The sequence below is a fragment of the Natrix helvetica genome (assembly GCF_964273705.1).
Source record: "Natrix helvetica genome assembly, chromosome: 1".
In the NCBI taxonomy this organism is placed as follows: domain Eukaryota; kingdom Metazoa; phylum Chordata; class Lepidosauria; order Squamata; family Natricidae; genus Natrix; species Natrix helvetica.
The window spans coordinates 126,145,016-126,164,488 of NC_138548.1; the positions used below are offsets into that span (position 1 = coordinate 126,145,016).

A 19,473-nucleotide genomic window follows, 5' to 3' on the forward strand; every position below is an offset into this window, starting at 1 on the left:
GCCGGCATGGCTGGCTGGGGAATTTTGGGAGTTGAAGTTCACACATCTTAAAATTAATTACTTAAAGATATTTTTACCTCCTGTTTATTAACTCTTCTCTACATGCTTTGCCATTAAGTCTTGACCTACTGCATTTCTACCACCTGCAGGCCATTAAGTCTTGCTGATGGCATTCATCTCCTTGAGACGCTGGCTGAACGTGTTCACTTATCTACTGCCAGCTTCATCAATATCAGGTAAGTGATGTAGCTTAGCTGAGATCTATGGATCCACAAGAATCCACAAGTCTGCCATTATTTGGAATTGCTCTGGAAAGGAAGGAATCTAATGGGAAACAACCTGAGGAAGTACTGGTGACATAGCTAGCCAGAGTGTGATGCAATTCTCATAATGAACAGACTACAAGGACTTCCTTTTACTCTTGAGGTAACTTCCCTCGATTTGTTGTTGTTGGTTGTGGAGTCATGTCCGACCCATCGCGACCCATGGACAATGTTCCTCCAGGCCTTCCTGTCCTCTACCATCCTCTGGAGTCCATTTAAGCTCACGCTGACTGCTTTGGTGACTCCATCCAGCCACTCATTCTCTGTCGTCCCTTCTTCTTTTGCCCTCAATCTTTCCCAGCATTAGGCTCTTCTCCAGTGAGTCCTTCCTTCTCATTAAGTGGCCAAAGTATTTTGAGTTTCATCTTCAGGATCTGGATCCCCCAATTTAGTGCTCCTCAATACATTAGGACTGTAACTTCCAGAATATGTAGCCAGTTGGCTACCCCAACATACTTGTAGGTCCCCATATTGCTTTGGAATGAATTATACAATCTCCTACGCTATATCTCCTATTCTGGTGAGTTCTCATTATTGGATGGCTAACACAAAGTCTTTTCTTCGTTACATCTGAACAGAATTGGACAGATTATTTTCTTAAGTAATGAACCCTTGTTCATATGAACAGGGACCGTTTTTAGCAACTGTGTATTTGCACTGGATTTTTAACTACCATAGTTTGGGCTTTAAAGTACAACTTGGGATCTTTCACATTCAGTGAAAACGATCAAACTCTTGAGTTATTTATTTACCTAAAAATATTATGTGGCCTCCCAACTCACTCTTGGTGACTCAGGGTATCTTACTAGGATAAAACCCCAAAAGAAAAATAACACAAAAAGCAATAACCTCCCCAATGGTGGAATTCGCCAATTCGCACAACTTCGGGAAAACTGCTTGTTAAATTTCTGAGCAGTTTGGTGAACTGGTTGTTGGAAGAAATCATTAGGGCAAAGAACCGGCTGTTAAATTATTTGAATCCCACCACTGAACCTTCCCCATCTCCCTGGCAAGAGCAATCATACAAACCACTTGATGGGCTTTGGGTCATTCTGGGTCCCCTGGCTCATTAGCAGAAACACAAATGAAAAGAAAACTAAGATATCCTTACGTAAAGGGCATTGTAAAGAATTAGGATGGGTAGCTGCTATATAAGAGAGACATCCAGCAGAAATGGTCAAAGAAGGCACGCTTGTTGACTGAACGATGTGGTTACTGAAAGCAGAATCCTAAATTCAAGTTTCTCCTTATGCAGTGTGTTGGGTCCAGCTCTCACATTCCGCATCCGTCAAAACCATCAAAATTTGTCTCTGAATGATGTCGCCAATAGGGCAGGTAAGTTGAGAGCAAATCAGCAGTCACAATTGTACCAATTCTGTGTCCTAGACTTATCGGGACACTAAAATATCCTGTTTAATAGGTGCAGGATACCTTCTATGCCAAAGTGGGCATTAGTATGCTTTTTTGGAACTTGGAGCCATGACATTATTATTTCTATTACTTTTATTATCAGTATCACTGTCAATGTTATTATTTTAGAATGTTCTCTTCTTCAGGAAAGGTATATTCAACCCAGCAGAAGGCTTGCTTGGTTGTTTTGCTTTACTTTGTTTGTTATGGTGATTTCCCCCCAATAAAAATCAATACACTTTCAAAAGATGACTTTGGGGTCCATAAAAGAGCAAAGGACCTCCCTCTATCATAGTATTATCCTTTCTACTCATGCAATAATCCTACCATGCCAAACAGAAACAGACCAATCTCGAAGTCAAGATCTCATAGCTTCTGTCTATTCAGTTTCTCCCAGTTTCTATTCTTCACTCAATTACTGCTTTGCACGTGCCCAAGTTTTGACCTCTAGTATGGCTTGTTCATTTCTATCCTTCCTCTAGCCCTGGTGAAGTCCGAGCTGGAATCAGAGGTGGGAGTAAAGATCCTACAGATGGGTGTAGGACAGGTAAGACTTGCCTGTGATTGGCCTTATAGCATTTTAAAGCTTGGATAGTGTTAAGTAAGTAAGCTTCCCGTTAGGAGAGCGAGTGTGCAGAGAAGCGTAATGAGAGTGGTATGGAAGAACACACACAAACCAGCATACAGGCACACCGAATAGTATAAAATATAGTAGTTTACTATGTGGAAATATAGAGGTATTCAGAGTTCAGTTTACAGTCCAAGTCATACACGGTTCAGTCAGTCAGTTAGTTATCAAATAGTCAGCTTAGCACACAATGTAGCTAACAGTAGCAAAACACAGTACCTCACAATACACCGATCTAACAAACAGAGAGGGTTAACAATCATTCTGGCTCCCTCTTATGGCTGCTTGAGGTAATAGCAACCAATTACATCTCTAGCATTTAAAGTAACAGATACATTTGTTACAATCATGGCTTATATATACATTGCCAAGCCAAAACTAGGGTTACATCCCTAACAGATAGTGTTTGGCCAAGAGAGAGTTCTTTGGATTCTGACTCATACGCCAAACCTTCAAGTTGCCTGTTTGGAAAGTCTGCTTTTGAGTTAAGGAAGACTTGGAACCAGGAGAAGAGATGGGCCTAAATAAATTGTTCAGCTCCCAGCATGAAAGAAGAAGAAAGACATTGGCTGCAAAATATGGAAAGAATAGAATGAGAATTCAGCAAAGGCTCCAGGTTTTAGTCATGGGATGGCACAGAGCCTGAGGAGAGCAGGTCAGCAGTGAGCAGTAGCAGTTTTGATAAGGCTCCACAATGCCAGGATGATGGAATGGCAACTAATAGCAAAGCATCTAGCTTAAACCAGTGGTGGCTGTGACTATTCAAATGGGGTGGGACTACAACGGCCACTCCCCTTTTGCCCTTGGCCATGCTGTGGCAGAGGCAGAACTGAGAACTAGACACTAGTAACATTTGAAGGGCTCCGATCTCCCATCTTGGACTGTGCACCATCTGCCTTTGGCGGAGGTGTTTCCTTATTTATCCCCAAGCTCACCTGTTCTATGCCTGTTTTTCTACAGCGCAATGAGGCTGCAACCTACCCCCATCCTGCCCATTTTGGCAACACTTTCCGCTCGGTGCTGCTCACCTTTGTGTTACTGGCCTGTGTGGCCGGCATCGTCATTGCTGCTGTTGTGGTCTTCTGTCTGCGCCAGCATGCCAAGCAGCGGGAGAAAGAGCGGTTGGCAGGGCTGGGGCCAGAGGGAGCGACTGACAGCACCTATGAATACCAGGTACCAGTGGGATTGACGGCAGGGGAGAACTCTGACATCCCTGAGTCTGCCAAGATCACGCTACATGTAGCACCATTGTTCACCAGAAATCATAGGCTGGGATGCCCAGCACCCTCCGTTTAGTTACTGAAGCCATTTCTGGAGTTCCTCCAAGTTGTGTGAGATTGCACAAGGGTCCCAAAGGGCCCCAGCTTAGCATATTATGCAGCGGTAGCCACGAAGGCTTTAACTGGTGTGATTAAGAGTGTTGGGCAAGCACATTCCTAAAACTGAAAGGCTCCAGCCTCTCATTGAGTGCCAGAATACAAACGCGAGTTTCCTGGACAGATGGCTGCTAGGCATGGCTCCTAGCTCCTTGGGGAGGATTGGACTGAGGTGAACTCAGTTACATCTTTATTTTCCTACTGCTTTTGCATCTCTTGAGTGGAAGAATGAAGGATATTTGGATGATTGGAATTCTTTTGGCTCTGTCAAACTCTCTGCTTTTCCTATCTTTTGTCTGCTCTGAGTGACCAGTGTACCTGGTTGTTATAGCTGGGTCGTCTTTCCCACAGGAACTCTGCCGACAGCACATGGCTACCAAGTCCCTCTTTGGCCGTGCAGAAACCCCTCCACCCCCTGCTCCTGCTGAAAATTCTCGTGTCAGCAGTGTCTCCTCGCAATTCAGCGATGCACCCCAGGCCAGTCCCAGCTCCCACAGCAGCACGCCATCTTGGTGTGAAGAGCCTGTGCAATCCAACATGGATATCTCCACTGGGCACATGATTCTGGTGAGGAGCATCCACGCCCTACATGTTTGTGCCGTTTGGGCAGCTTGGCAGAGGTTTGCAAGCTTGCCAGACAGAGCTTTACAGAAGACATAGATGCTAGGTGTCATTTTTGAAAGGAAACACCAACTAAGTGGCCCCACTTAATCAACCACAGCTGTCCTCAAAAGCTAAACAAGATTGGATCTGAGGATAGATTTGATTGGAGACCATGAGGGAATTCTAGAGAGAGGAGGCGATGGCCAGAGCAAAGTAGTTCCATATTGCTGCCTGGTGATTGCATAGTTGCCTACGTAAGATCATCAGAAATTAAGTTTGACTTTCAGAGGCTTTACTTATTTCCTTTTTTTTTTTTTAGTGAAATCAAAACCTGGTAAGTAAACTTATAGTCAGTTCAACATGGCTGGCTGGGGAATTCTGGGAGTTGAAGCCCAAACATCTTAAAGATGCTGAGTTAAAAAACAGTGCCCTAGATTTTGACAGCAATGTGACAGTCATAAGATGTATTGAGATTGTCAATTCTGGGAATTCAGTTCCCAAATATCTAGAAGGTATCAAGTCAGAGAATGCTTTCAACAGATCTCAGTAATCTTTTTGGAGGGAGGGAGAAGGAGAGGTATATTTTTACGTCCAGGATGTGACAACTGTTCTGTTGCCCCCACAGGCATATATGGAGGACCATCTACGTAATCGTGATAGGTTGGCTAAGGAGTGGCAAGCACTGTGTACATACCAAGCAGAACCAAACACTTGTGATGCTGCCCAGCGTGAAGCCAATGTCAAGAAGAATCGCAACCCAGATTATGTGCCCTGTGAGTCCCTACAAGCACTGCCTATGGGCACTAAGGGATGTGACTGTCCCATTTTATTCCTGCTCCTTGCTAGCTTAGTAGAAGGCTTGGAGTGTAGCCGGTGCATGGTTCTACTGCGGTGGCTATAGGCCCACGCTTAACTGGGCATTGGGGAGGGAAGTGCAGCAGGACTTTGGTACATGGGACACCAGTATAAAAAGGGCAGTACATTAAAGTGAGTAGTGTCATATCAAAGAGCAGATAGAGGCATATTTTCTGACATTCTCTGACTTGGGGTGGGTTGTTTTTTCCCCTTAAATATGTTCAACCTATTTAAAGGGTAATAAAGCTCTTTTCATAAGCTTCCAATCTACAAATAGAGGGAAGCTGCAGCCATATTACTGATTTTTTAAAGAAATCCCAACCCAGAAATTCAATCTTATTTTGGAAAGAATTTGCAAATCACATGCAATTCTAGGGTTATGGATTCCCTACCGCTGGTCTAGAGATGCATCAGCAGTTCAGCGTTGGGGAGATGGCACTGTAGCTTCACATGAATTCCAGCTTCCTGCTACTCCAGCCAGACTAGACCATCGGCTCCTTGTTTCTTTTTCTGTTGTTCCCAGATGATCACACACGCATCAAGTTGAAAATGGAATGCAACCCATCGCGGAGTGACTTCATTAATGCCAGCCCCATTGTGAGTGACAGACACCCATGTTCCTCCCCTTGCTATTGCACTCCGTATCCAAGCAAATGCTGCCTCACCGGCCCATTTTTAAGAGGCTTGCCTGTGCCACCTTTCTCGCCAAGTTGAAGAGCAGCCATTGCTCAGCTAGAAAGGACACTCCCAAAGCCCCCTCAGCCCTGTCACTTTGGATTAAATGTGCCACACTCATCTTTTTTTTTTTTTGAAGGTGCCATCTGTTCTTCAGCCATCAGCTCTACCTTCTGTTCCCAGGATGTATTTGTTAGCCAGGTCTCACAATTGTCTCTCACCTGCCTTTTAGAAGCAGATAGACTTTCTCACTTCTTGGTGTGAAGTCTTGCTGTTCCCAATTGGACAACTGATCCATTAAGCTAGTCTCTCCTTTTTCAATCTGTCTGCATATTTTCTCACTTTAGAAAGATATTCTGTGTCTCGTTCTTCCTACCTTCCATCAAGGATATAATATTTAAGCAGTGTCTCTCTAAAAGCAGTGTTCTGTTAAAAGCAATAGGTGGGTGCTATAGGACAGCATCTTTTTCTCTGGATCTGATGTTTTTCTCTCTCTTTATCCTCTCCAAGCTGGCCATGAATATTTATTTTTCAGTCTCAATTCATTCAAGTTCATCTTGATCATCTAGTTTGCTGCTTGTGGATAATTTAACTGTAGGAAATACCATTTCGTTAGTAATACATTGCACTTCTAATAAAGTCAAGTTTGATTGCTCTGTGAATGCATTGCAGTATCTTTATCCAGAATGAGCAAAGTCAAATAACTTATTGTGGTCCACCAGATTCAGACAGTGAGGAGGTTGGGGAGGAACATAGGCCAGGCCTGGAGTCTGGGGAAGGCTCTGATGAGGGCTCTGTGTCAGAGGCAGAGATGGGGCCAGGGCCGTACACCAGCTATCAACTGCCTTCAGAGTCAGACATCGGTGAGGCAGACAAATAGCTGGAGCCTGTTCCCAGTATGTGCATGCGCAGAGTTGCCAGATGAAGGGAACAACTAAAGAACGGGGGTCGACTTGGGAATAAGGCCAGACAATGGCCCCTCCGAGAGGAAATAAAAGAGGAGCGAAAGGGGAGTGGAGTTTGCAGGAGACAATTTGTTCGCTTAATTGGCTCGTGACTCTCCAAGACTCCTTGCAAAGTTTTGCAGATATCGGCCTGTCAGCTCTCCAAGCCAGATAAGGTCTGTGACTGTAAATCCTCCTTTGAAAGACTTTGCCAACTGTGAATGAGCAGAATTCACAGTAAATTAATAAAAGTGTTTTTTGTTGGGACAAGGAGTTTGTTTCATGCTCTTGGGAAGCCTCGGTCAGAACATAACTATTAACCAGATGTGTTCTATATCACCTTCTATAGCTCTCAAGAGATTACTGGGGGTGTGCCCAAACACCTACGTGGTGATAACAGATCTTTAATGTAGATTCATTTACAACTCATCCTCTTGAGCCTACATTATCAAGTCTAATTCTCTTCTGTCCCTCCCCTTTTAGAATCCCCAGCTAGCATAGAAGAACTAGGAATTGGAGTCCATGCTCATTCACAGAACACTGGGGAGGAGGAAAGCTGTTTTACCTCATACTCTGTTTCTTTGCAGATTGACCATGATCCACGGATGCCAGCATACATTGCAACGCAAGGTCCATTGTCCCACACCATTGCTGATTTTTGGCAGGTAAGAGGGCCGTGGAGATGTTTATTCTAAAGGGATTGCATTCTTGTGCTTCCTGATAGGGTATTTGGACTGAAATTTGGCTTTTTTCCAAAGGCAACCGGACTTTGTTTTTCCTTGAAGATGTTTTGCTTCTCATCCAAGAAGCTTCAGAACAATGTCTGGTTGTCTTTTGAAAAAAGCACCTTTGGGAGAACAATGACTTGGATGACTGAGAATCTCCATAGACATTTGGACTGATATTTCTTTGGCACAGGGGTTTTTATAATCCCTGGCAATATATTCAAAGCCTTTAGAAGAGAGGCAAATAGACAATAGAGAGCATGGAGTCTCTCTTCCCATTCTGAAACAAGGACAGGTTTGTGTGCCATATCAACATATTGAAATACTCTGGCTAGATCATCTCCAGTGGCAAACTCCTCAAAGCATGAATGTATGAATATACAGTTTTATTTGAATTATGTTATGAATGAATAATAAGCAAGGCATCAGAAAGATAGATTGCCACACTTGATGCTGAGAAGCTGCTGAGTTCCTCTCTTCCCATTTAGAATTGTATTAGATCTTGTTAGTTGCGAAGTCATGTCCAACCCATTGCGACCCGATGGACAATGTTCCTCCAGGACTTCCTGTCCTCAACCATCCCCCAGAGTCCATTTAAGCTCACAACCGACTGCTTCAGTGTCTCCATCCAGCCACCTCATTCTCTGTCGTCCCCTTCTTCTTTTGCCTCAATCTTTCCCAGCATTAGGCTCTTCTCTAGTGAGTCCTTCTTTATTAGACCTACCCAATACTCTAGTGAGTCCTTCTCTATTACCCAATACATTTCCACACTGACTTTGCAGCCCAGGCAAATTTAAATGTCTGTGTTTGCTTTGTTTTAATTGGAGGCAGAGACATTCCATGAACTAGTCTCTTCACACTCTCCCCATTTGCCTCTTTCCACATGTGGGATGGCATTTGTACTTCCTTCAATGTGGAGACGTCGGAATGTACAGTACTATAATTCCTGAATCTCCCGCCTATCCTGTCTATGTAGATGGTATGGGAAAATGGTTGCACGGTCATTGTCATGCTTACCCCACTCGTGGAAGATGGCGTCAAGCAGTGTGACCGCTATTGGCCCGATGAAGGATCCTCACTTTACCACATCTATGAGGTAAGGCTGACCAATTATGTCTTTGGAATGCTGAGCAACAAGTGGCAAGGGTTGTTCCTCTTTCACTGTGGGGAAGTCACTGAGAAGAGGGTCATAGCTGAGGTGGTAATGATGTCCTTTTTTGATGCATCCCCAAGCAGTGTGAGCATTCTGCATTTGGGCTAAACACAGCCGGATGTGCAAATTAAACTCCTGTGGAAGATTAATGAAATCTCCTCATTCTTGTGAATACTTTATTTTCAGGCAGTCCACAAAAAAAAAAAACATGGAAATATCCTTTCTTTCTCTTTCTCCCTGGGCCCCCACCACCATCTATGCAAACTGTGAAGCTTTCCTGAGCAATACAGTGTTGGGAGCCGGAAGTGGGATAATGTATCGAATTGTGAAAGTGCTACTCGTGATATGAAGAAATCAGGACAATGTTTATATTATTTGACATTACGTGGTTATCGAATCGCAGTGACTGGAATTCCCATTCTGTAGACGAGGGGGATTGATTCAAAATGGCACACTGAATGGCCCGCCACGAATTGAAAGACAGCATCTGGATAATGATATAGATAAGCCATAGTGAATTCTGATTGTGGGCAGCGAAATTATGGACACAGGTTGCATCTATTTTGCTTATGAAAAGAAAGGCAGAAAAAGGCAGTTTAACAGACCCAATACATTATCACGTATTTAGAGAAAAACAGGAAAACAAGTTGGGGAATTAATAGGTTGTGTATAAATGGCAGGATTTATTATGTAAAGGAGACTGCTTGCTGCAAGTTACCCATGCTTCTTCTCTCCCTTTCCAAATCCTGATATCTCCATTCAGGTGAACCTCGTCTCAGAGCACATCTGGTGCGAGGATTTCCTGGTGCGCAGTTTCTACTTGAAGAATGTGCAGTCACAGGAGACACGGACTCTGACGCAATTTCACTTCCTGAGCTGGCCAGGAGAGGGCATCCCTACCACCACTCGGCCTCTTCTTGACTTCCGCAGGTAGGGAATATTGTCTTCCTATTGAGAACTGGGGGAGGGGGACATGATTTGTGGGGGGAGGGATTTAATGGCTGAGCTTCAGAAGATACTCCAGACCCCATCACTTATTTCCTTTTGCAAAACACAGTCAGGGAAAGGGTCCTGGGCAGTATTAGGAGTCTTGCTATAAAATGAAAGCTGGCTGAGAGACAGAAAATCCAAAGATTGGCCCACAATAGGCAACAATGAGGCCGGTGTATTCTGACTAATTGCAAACAAGTAACCAGGAAGTTACTGCTACCTAGCAGTTCGAAAGCACGTAAGAAATGCAAGTAGAAAAATAGGACCACTTTTGGTGGGAAGGTAACAGTGTTTTATGCGCCTTCAGCATTTAGTCATGCCAGCCACATGACCACAGAGACATCTTCGGACAGTGCTGGCTCTTCGGCTTTGAAACGGAGATGAGCACCGCCCCCTAGAGTCAGGAACGACTAGCACATATGTGCGAGGGGAACCTTTACCTTTAACCAGGAAAAGAAGCTGAGTCCTTTCTTCTGAGGCAGGCATGCTTCACTGAGCTTTGGAGAGAGTATGGTGATATGGATTTGGGGCTCTCTTCACCTAATATAAGGTGAAGGTTTATTCTCTCCCCACCCACAATATTACCATAGTTTGATGCTGATTTTGCTTCACCCCGGCCCCCTCTATTGCTTGCTTCCCAGAGACCTCCATCAAAGGCCCTTTCAGTAATCTTTCTAGAGCCATGAAAGACCTCACTCTCATCGCTGACGTCTCTTTCAATCACAGATTGCCATGGAAGCTCCGGGTGGGATTTCCTTTTAACTATCAGCCGCTGAAATAATAACCTGATCCTTGCTGTAAAAAAAAAGGCTTTTGAGTAGCTGGGCACTAGTTATGCTGGAAGCCCCTTCAATAGCTAGGACATTTAGGCCCCCTGAGACTATGCATATTGCAGTTCATTCAGTTCTGCTTGGAAGTAGCAATTGCTGTAGAACTGAGCAAAATCCAACCTGGAGCCCTGGAGGCTGGATAGATGTATGGCCCCCCATGCTAGGGAGATGGAGGTAGAGGATAAAGCTGGTGCTGTTGTTGTTTTTCACAGATGCAGAACTTTTCACTGCTCAGTTGTATAGTGTTTACGCTACTGCTGTTACGCATCACAAAGCACCATACTAAACAAAGACACTACATAACAAGACTCAGTAACACAACTCAAAGTGCTCTACATCATGTAGGATGCTATACCACCACAATAATGTAACCTCAGAAAAACCTTCATGTGGGGAGGCATAATTTGAATGTTATTTAGAAGATTCTGGGGACAGGGAAGGGTAAGGTAGAGATAGTAGGTTGCAATACCATTCAGGATTCCTACAAGCTCACTAGAGTAGCAATAGTTGTCCCAATTGCTGCAGAAGCCTCTGATTAGGCTAACTTTGAGAAACATACAAAAGAAGCTGAAAAAACATGATCAGGAATCAAGAGTTTATTCTTTTTTTTTTTTAACCTAGAACAAAATGATGGCGTGATTGGTCTCTCATTAGTTTCCTGTTTTCAAAACTATTCTAATCTCTTTTATTCCCTATCTTGTCCTTTCCAGGTACTCTCATAAGCTCCTTCTCTTCTTGGATTCACCTGTTCCCCCCCTCCCCTCTCTGCCAGCAATTGGCTCAGTACCTATGCAGGGGGCAGTTGGGACTGGGTGAGGCTTAGGGTTGTTCTATCAGGCAGCTGTTAAAAGAAGAACTCTGGAACATAACGTCACATCTGTGCATTGCGACGACTTTAAAATGTGCCGTTCCGTGTGTATGTGACTTCCAAGGCTTGGAAATCAATGGGCAGGCAAGGACCTCACAGCATGGAGGTAGAACGGCTCCTTCTGAGCATTTGAGGAGCCCGGGGCACATACTCAGCAAATTAAAACCAGAGGATCTTCATTTAACTCCTGTTTATCGCTCTTGGTACCTCTTCCTCTTAAGTCTTGGTTTGTGGAACATACACTATGGAGCAATCTTAGGTCTTTCTGACTGCGTTGTACCATGCTCTCTCCCTTTCACCACCTCTTCTCCTCCTCTTCCTCTCTCTTTCCTCTCTTCCTCACAGCTGCCAGTGTCATTTTTGTGATTTGCAGCTAGTAATCCTGGCCCAGTTGCATAGTCACAAAAGTGATCATTGGCTGCTGTGCCAGCGGCATGGAACAGGAGAGAGCCTGGGTTACTGTTGTGTCCATTAGCTGCTCTCTTGTCCTACTGGACCTAAAGGGGAGATCCTGGTACTCTCCCCTTATACAGATTTTCACTGGATAATAGTTAGGGATGAATGAAGGTTCAAAGCCATAGAGCAAGAGGTACCCTGAAAGCCTTAAATGGGTTTGTGGGCAAAGAATCCTGACCAACCCAGCTGTCAATCCCTATAAAAGTGGAGTTGGTTGATTGCTCTTATAACCTACCAATTAGCAGCATGGGTATTTCAAAAACATGCATGTATTTCCAGCTATTCACTGCTTATTTGGATGGTAGGTCTACAAATCACTCAAAAGACCACCTTTGAATTTGAAATTGGCATGCTGCACCAGAATTTAAGTATTTCTACATCAACAGTGCCCAAAAGATGTCACAACTCTTGAACAATGTACAGTAGAACTAAGCCTCCCTTTCTCATCCTAGACCTCACTGTCCCAGCCAAACAACTTAAATATCACTTTCAAATATTTTTTTAGAGTTCCATTTAATAAATATCATATGACTTGATATGGGTGAATGGACAATAGCCAGGCGATACATGCGGGGAAGATTCTTCTGAGTAGGTGAAGAATTTTTTTCAGCCTGCTAGCAGAGAACACGATAGAAATATAGGGTGTGTGGTATCAGCGGAGTCACCCGGGGGTGAGCAGAATGTTCTGTCAGAGAATGTTCTGACTTCACAATGGGCCCTTCTGGTCTTGGAACAAGCAATGTTGAGCATTCTGGAAGTGATTCAACTGTAAAAGGTTTTACATACGCCTGATTACACCCACTGAGCTTTTAGATATTCTGACAGCCTGCGGAGTAGTCCACAAATAAATCATTAGCACCATCATCAGCACTCTGATATTGAAATGGAACACCACTCACTTAAATTGTGTTCATAATAAAGAAAACATTTAGCGAAGTTCATGCCAACAACCTCACTGGTCTTCTGAACAATTTGTATGTATTAGTTTTCACTTGCTACATACTGTATGTTAGGAGGAATGGTGAATAAACCTCTTCCAAAATAATTGCATCATGTTTTGCGCACACAGAAAGTACAATAAACTGTCATCTGTCAGATTAAATCCTTCCTGATGCATGCATTTGTAGTCCATTCAGTAGGGAAGTTCTTAGCTCTTCCTCCAAAGACCTCCATTCAGCCCAGCTCCAGGGAAACTGGTTTAGTTCAGATCTGAATTGTGAGAACATTATGAAAAGCAGATGGAATTATTCACCCATGCAGTTTTCCATTAAAGAAAGCTTTTCATAAGACACAGTGAAACCTTTTCACTAAAGAAGCCTACTCTCCAGATAGGAAAATGAGGTTATTTAGGGCGAGGGAGTACAGGAAAAAATAAGGGAAAACAAGCAGCCAGATAACCAAATTCCAACTAAAATAAAATAGGTTTCTGTTTGAATGTCATTTGGCAGGTTTTTCTTCTTTGCCTCTTTTGCCTTCCAATATTATAGAATGTGGAGGGTTTCTTTGGAACATGGATCAATACAACAGTCAACCAAGAGAAATATTCCATGGGTTAACACCTCCCCACCCTGTGGAAGGCATTGTCAGGTTTCACTAGTTAGGCTATTGAATGGAAAGGATTAAACATATCAGATTTCAGAGAAATAATGGATGACTTCTTTCTTTTTAGACTTTTTGGCATGAAGTCAGTTTGCTGGATTATTTAGGGGACACCATGGTGCCCTGCCCCAAAATAGGAATTTATAACAAAAGATGATTGGTGGATAGAATGACAGGTAGACCAAGTAACAGTGTGTTTTACTGCAGATTGTGTCATTTAATACAGGAACAAATTACATATTGATAGTCAAGAGCAATATTTTCTTTCTAATATGATTGGTAACCAAAGCTTGCAAACAAGATGTAACATAATGGTATCATCATAAGGGAAGGGATCTGTATCATCAACCTTTTCTCTCCATTAGATAGTCATACAGTGCTGCCACTTGTGTGCTGGACCCGTGTCCCTCTTGGTTAGTTTTGGCTTCCCGGGAGGTGACACGAGGCTGGCTCCAGGCGATTACCAATGCTTCATTGAGAGAGGGATTCTTTCCCACCGCCTTGAAGGAGGCGGTGGTGAGGCCCCTCCTTAAGAAGCCTTCCCTGGACCCAGCCTCTTTAGCCAACTATCGTCCAGTCTCCAACCTTCACTTTGTAGTGAAGGTTGTTGAGAGCGTGGTAGCACATCAGTTTCCCCAGTACCTGGATGAAACTGCCTATCTGGATCCGTTTTAGTCAAGTTTCAGGCCCGGGTACAGCACGGACATGGCATTGGTCACGTTGGTTGATGATCTTTGGTGGGCCCGGGACAGGGGTTATTCCTCTGTCCTGGTCCTATTAGACCTCTCGGCGGTTTCCTATACCATCGACCATGGTATCCTACTGCGACGACTCGGGGGGTTGGGAGTGGGGGGGCACCGTTTTGCGGTGGTTCTCTTCCTACCTGTCAGATTGATCGCAGTTCGTGTTGACTGGAGGGCAGAGATCGATCCCGAGGTGCCTCACTTGTGGGGTGCCCCAGGGGTCAGTTCTCTCACCCCTCCTGTTCAACATATACATGAAACCGCTGGGTGAGATAATCCGTGGTTTTGGGCTACGGTATCATCAATATGTTGATGATACCCAACTTTTCATCTCTACCCCAAACCACCCAAACGATGCCCTGGACGTGATGTTCCGATGCCTGGAGGTTGTACAGATCTGGATGGGGACGAACAGGCTCAAGCTCAATCCCTCCAAGACTGAGTGGCTGTGGTTCCCGTCATCCCGATTTGTGCATCTTGTTCCATCTTTGATGATAGGGGGAGAAATTTTAGCCCCCTCAGAGAGGGCCTGCAATCTGGGAGTCCTCCTAGATACGCGGCTTAGTTTAGAAGAACATCTGATGGCTGTGATCAGGGGGGCCTTCCACCAGGTTCGCCTGGTATGCCAGTTGTGCCCCGTCCTGGATCGGGATGCCCTATGCACAGTTACTCATGCCCTTGTCCTTTCTTGCCTGGACTACTGTAATGCTCTCTACATGGGGCTGCCCTTGAAGAGCACCTGGAGGCTTCAGCTGGTCCAGAATGTGGCTGCGCGGGTTGTCATGGGGGTACCTAGGTGCTCCCATGTTACACCCCTTTTAGGTGGCCTGCACTGGTTGCCAGTTGTTTTCCGGGTGCGATTCAAGGTGTTAATTATGATCTTTAAAACGCTCCATGATTTAGGCCCAGGGTACTTGCGAGACCACCTACTGCCACCGGTAGCCTCCCACCGTCCAGTACGATCCCACAGAGTTGGCCTCCTCAGGGTGCTGTCGGCCAGGCAGTGTCGGCTGGTGACCCCGAGGGGGAGAGCCTTCTCTGTGGGAGTGCCTTCCCTTTGGAATGAGCTGCCCCTGGAGCTTCGCATAATTCCCGACCTCCGGTCCTTCCGGCGCGCCCTAAAAAGTTGGCTTTTCCAGCAAGCCGCCCTGGCCTGAATAAAATAAATTATTAATTATTTTAATTGTTAATTTTAATTTAATTTCTAAATCTAATTGTAAATGTCTATTGAGGTTTTTTGGATATTCTATTTAATCTTTCTTTTAACTTTTGTAATATGTGTTTTTATGTTGTACGCCGCCCTGAGTCCTTTGGGAGAAGGGCAGCATATAATTCCAATAAACCTAAACCTAAACCATATGAAGAAGCACACACATATTTTTCCTATGTATGTTTTGTTTTCCTCCAAGAATGAATGGGAAGTAACAATCCATTTGGCTTGTTGACAAATTTCAGAGAGTTCATAAAAATAAGATTGACTCACCATAGATTATATACTCTTGATTCAGTTAACAATTTGGCATTTTCAAATATTTCCAATGTGTAAAACAAAAATGGGTACCTGTGGGATAAACTCAACTGAAAATCCACACTTGGTTTAGTTGGAAATAAACTGAACACTAGTATATGGTATATTTTGCCTTAGTTCCTTAGCCTCCTGTTGGATTTCAACCGTACACATAATTTGGCTATTTTTGGTATTGTTCTGGTTGCTCTGGGTGATGCGTGAATGTTTTCCAGGTGATTTTATAATGTTCCCCACACATGCAATTTTCATATGTTAGATTGCAACCTACCAGCTGTAAGTGAAATACTATTCATCTCCTGAATGTTTTCCTTGATGCTTGTTCCTGCTTGGTTGTTCAGGGATAAAAGGGGGTGGCTTAATCCACATGACTTCTCCCTGAGAGTTCACCTATCTGATCCCATCCTCTCATTATTCCGGCAGGAAGGTGAACAAATGCTACCGGGGCCGCTCATGCCCAATCGTCGTGCACTGCAGGTAATCACCTGGTCAGGGGGAATAATGGGGGACAGCAACTAGGAGAAACTGAAGAGGATTGAACAAATGTCATGAGAAAATTAATGCTCTCCTTTGGTGGCCTTTTTCAAGCAGACAAGGAATGTGAGATCTTTTGCCAGGGGTGTGTGACAAGAATATGAGTCCATTAGAGTTGGGAGCTGATGCATTCAAATAAATAAGTTATGAAAAGAAGTGTGGCAAAGCAGGACAAAGAGCCAGCATCTTGTCCCTCATAGCAAATGCATTCCACAAGTTCAGAAAATCTGGTCAGGAAAAGGATAGCAGGTTAACCTGCCATTCAGATTCATAGATATCCTTCCAAGAACTAAATAGCACTGTCAAAACGGAAGGCTGATCAATGAAGTTACAGCAGATCAGAAGATTTCTGTGAGCCACACCTTCCTCGCATTGAACAGTGAAGATTAGGTAGCCTGCTGTTGTTTGAAACCATAAGTGTGTTTCCTTATCTTTTACAGTGATGGCGCAGGAAGGACTGGAACATACATTCTTATTGACATGGTTTTAAACCGAATGGCAAAAGGTGAGACGGTGGAAGGAAGAGACTTATATAAACCCATTTTCTGCAAATTGTCTGCAAATTCAACATAAGAAAGTCCAGTCTGGTGCAGCAGGAAAATGTCCTAGCTAGTGTTCCCATAGCAACAGGCTTTAGAGAAATCTGAAGCAAAATTACTAATTCCTGCTGTTGATAGCCGTATCCTGCCTTCTTAAAGCTACTCCAATTAATGGAGTTACTGCATCCTGCTGTAGTGGGTAGTTTAACTATGTAAAGAAATATTTCTATTTACTTATCCACCCATTACCTAACTTTAGTGATGATCCCAGATTCTAGTTATTATAAGAGTCAAAAAGCTTTCCTTCTGTATTTTCCTTCACATAATATATGTACGTATGTTTCCATCATACTTTCCATTTAGAAAAATGGAAGCTTGTCTAAGCTTAAAATCTTCCTTTGCTGACATCACAAATGCAGTATATTACTCCAGAGCTTTCTTTTCTCTCAGTCATCCTGAATAATCTGTTAGTTAAAAATTTACAACCTCACTGCTCATTATTTTACATTTGGTTATTTAAGATTAACCAATCAGCATGAACTTCACCATAGATCCTTTGAGATCCTTGAATCACAAACACTGGTCATTATTCTTAGTCTGTGTTTATTTTTGCACGCCCAGTTGCTCATCCATAACTGACCATCCCCTTATTCTTTAATTGCTAATTTTGCTCAGGAAACGTTAGTGAGGAATATTAGCAAAAATCAAAAATGAAAAGTCAACATTTGAAAATTCAATTAATAACTTTTTCCTCCCTATCTATATACACTGTGAAAGAACAAATAATATTTTATTTAATAATGCATACTGTTCAGGTTGGATTAGGGTTTGGGTAGCTATGCAAAACATTTCTGAATCCTCTTAAATTCTTTTTAATACCAAGCATTAGTCATATAAAGTCTAAAACATTCATAATACTATGTTCGAATGCCTCAGTAGAGGTATTATTTTGACAAGAAAAGATTACATTCCCACTAATTGATTCTATGTCCAATTAGCCACACAATGAATGTCTCAGTGAAAATTTTGGCCCTTCAAAACCTGGCATTTTTAATTTGACGGAATTAGAAAATTGTCATACTGCATGGAGAATATTAATGTACTCTTTAAACAAATATTTCATGAATTTAATCTTTTTCCTTAACTCCATCCCTTTTTGCAGCTCCTGGTGTACTATTTAAGGTCAAGTCCAAACCCTCAATCCAAAGAAAATTGTACAACCTTAATTTAGGATATTCAGCAATACAACTTGTCACAATCAGAATAGCTTTTTCAGTCTATTTGAAAATACTTGAAATCACCTCGTAAGCATGTGTCTCTGGAGAACATTTTGTTTTCATTGTCCTTAAAATGTTCTAATATTAATAAATACATAAAATAAATATAAGAGCAACCTGAGCAGTAACAGCAATGATTTTTTTGGAGTCCACATCAGATTTCTTCCTGGGAAGAATCTGCCCTTTTAAAAAATGTATATTTTGATATAATGCTCTTGAAATAGAAACATGTTCTTTAATATTCCTTTCATAGTTCATTTCCCATGATGTTGATTCCTTCCATATTGTTTATTTTCCTTTTTCTCCAACTAATATCTTTTTTTCCACAAGAGGCTAATTCTGTGTAGCTGCAAGTTAACTTTCTAAAGATTTTTAGAAGGCATCTGTCAAAAGCCTCTCTGCATCTTTCAACTTTTTGCTGTCAAACAAACTTGAAGAAATGAATTCGTTCTTTTAGAGATCATGCATACATTTTGTCCAGCAGACAAAATAATGCCCCATTCCATATATTGGATAGCTGCTGTACTCTCTTTACTATCTTTATAAAGTAGGTATTTATTGATTTATGTAGCTGATTATTTACTAATTATTAAATTACATTTACTATTAAATCAAAAGTTACTTACTACCTACAGTACTTAGTAAATATATGGAGTTATATATTAGCTGAAGTTCTTGTTACTGTGATTCTTTTTCCCTAGTTTATCATGCCAATTCCACAAGAGTGCAAATGTAATACTGTACATCGCCCTCATTAAATGATCAGATCCCTTCAAATTATGCTTTGAAGGCCACATCTTTTCTGTCATCTACCCTACATTTGTTTTAACTTTTTCTGTGTTTTGAATGTGGGGTTAATGCACAGATACAAATATCCCCAATGCCCCCATAGAACATTCCTTATTCACCAATTTCTGATTTTTACCTCTTCACCTCTATCCTAGGTGTGAAGGAGATAGATATTGCAGCCACTTTGGAGCATGTGAGGGACCAGAGACCAGGTGTGGTACAGACTAAGGTATGTCTCAATGCTTCCTTGCTCACAAGAATTCTATGCAGTCCTCTTGATGGAAGAGCTGAGTATTTAAGGGAATGTAGTCCAAGACAACAAATCAATGTCCTGGCTATTTGTAAATATCAAATATTATCTTTAAGTGCATCATACTAGTCTGGGGGAAGAAGGAGGTTCTCAACCAAAAAAGAAGAGAGAGGTTTGTCCCAAAGGTGCTTTTTCCAAGAGGCAACTGGACTTTTGGGTTTTCCTATGAAAACACTTCACTTCTCATCCAAGAAGATTCTTCAGCTCCGATTGGATGGTGGGGAATGGACGGTCAGAGCTGAAGAAGCTTCTCGGATGAGAAGCGAAACGTCTTCAAAGAAAAAAACCAGAAAGTCCAGTTGCTTCTTGAAAAAAGCACCT

The 19,473-nt window shown here is 42.7% G+C and overlaps 1 protein-coding gene across 1 annotated transcript in view; it reads left to right on the plus strand.

Annotated features, from left to right (window-relative positions):
• The window catches only part of PTPRN (protein tyrosine phosphatase receptor type N), a 46,687-nt gene that overhangs the window by 25,968 nt on the left and 1,246 nt on the right, over positions 1-19,473 (plus strand). Inside the window, exons 10-22 of the mRNA XM_081970820.1 lie at positions 150-236; positions 1,579-1,658; positions 2,216-2,280; positions 3,322-3,534; positions 4,089-4,304; positions 4,966-5,113; positions 5,719-5,792; positions 7,402-7,479; positions 8,516-8,635; positions 9,456-9,622; positions 16,127-16,180; positions 16,678-16,742; positions 18,998-19,071. Of these exons, the coding sequence (XP_081826946.1) occupies positions 150-236; positions 1,579-1,658; positions 2,216-2,280; positions 3,322-3,534; positions 4,089-4,304; positions 4,966-5,113; positions 5,719-5,792; positions 7,402-7,479; positions 8,516-8,635; positions 9,456-9,622; positions 16,127-16,180; positions 16,678-16,742; positions 18,998-19,071 (1,441 nt within the window). The remainder of the gene's footprint in view (positions 1-149; positions 237-1,578; positions 1,659-2,215; positions 2,281-3,321; positions 3,535-4,088; positions 4,305-4,965; positions 5,114-5,718; positions 5,793-7,401; positions 7,480-8,515; positions 8,636-9,455; positions 9,623-16,126; positions 16,181-16,677; positions 16,743-18,997; positions 19,072-19,473) is intronic.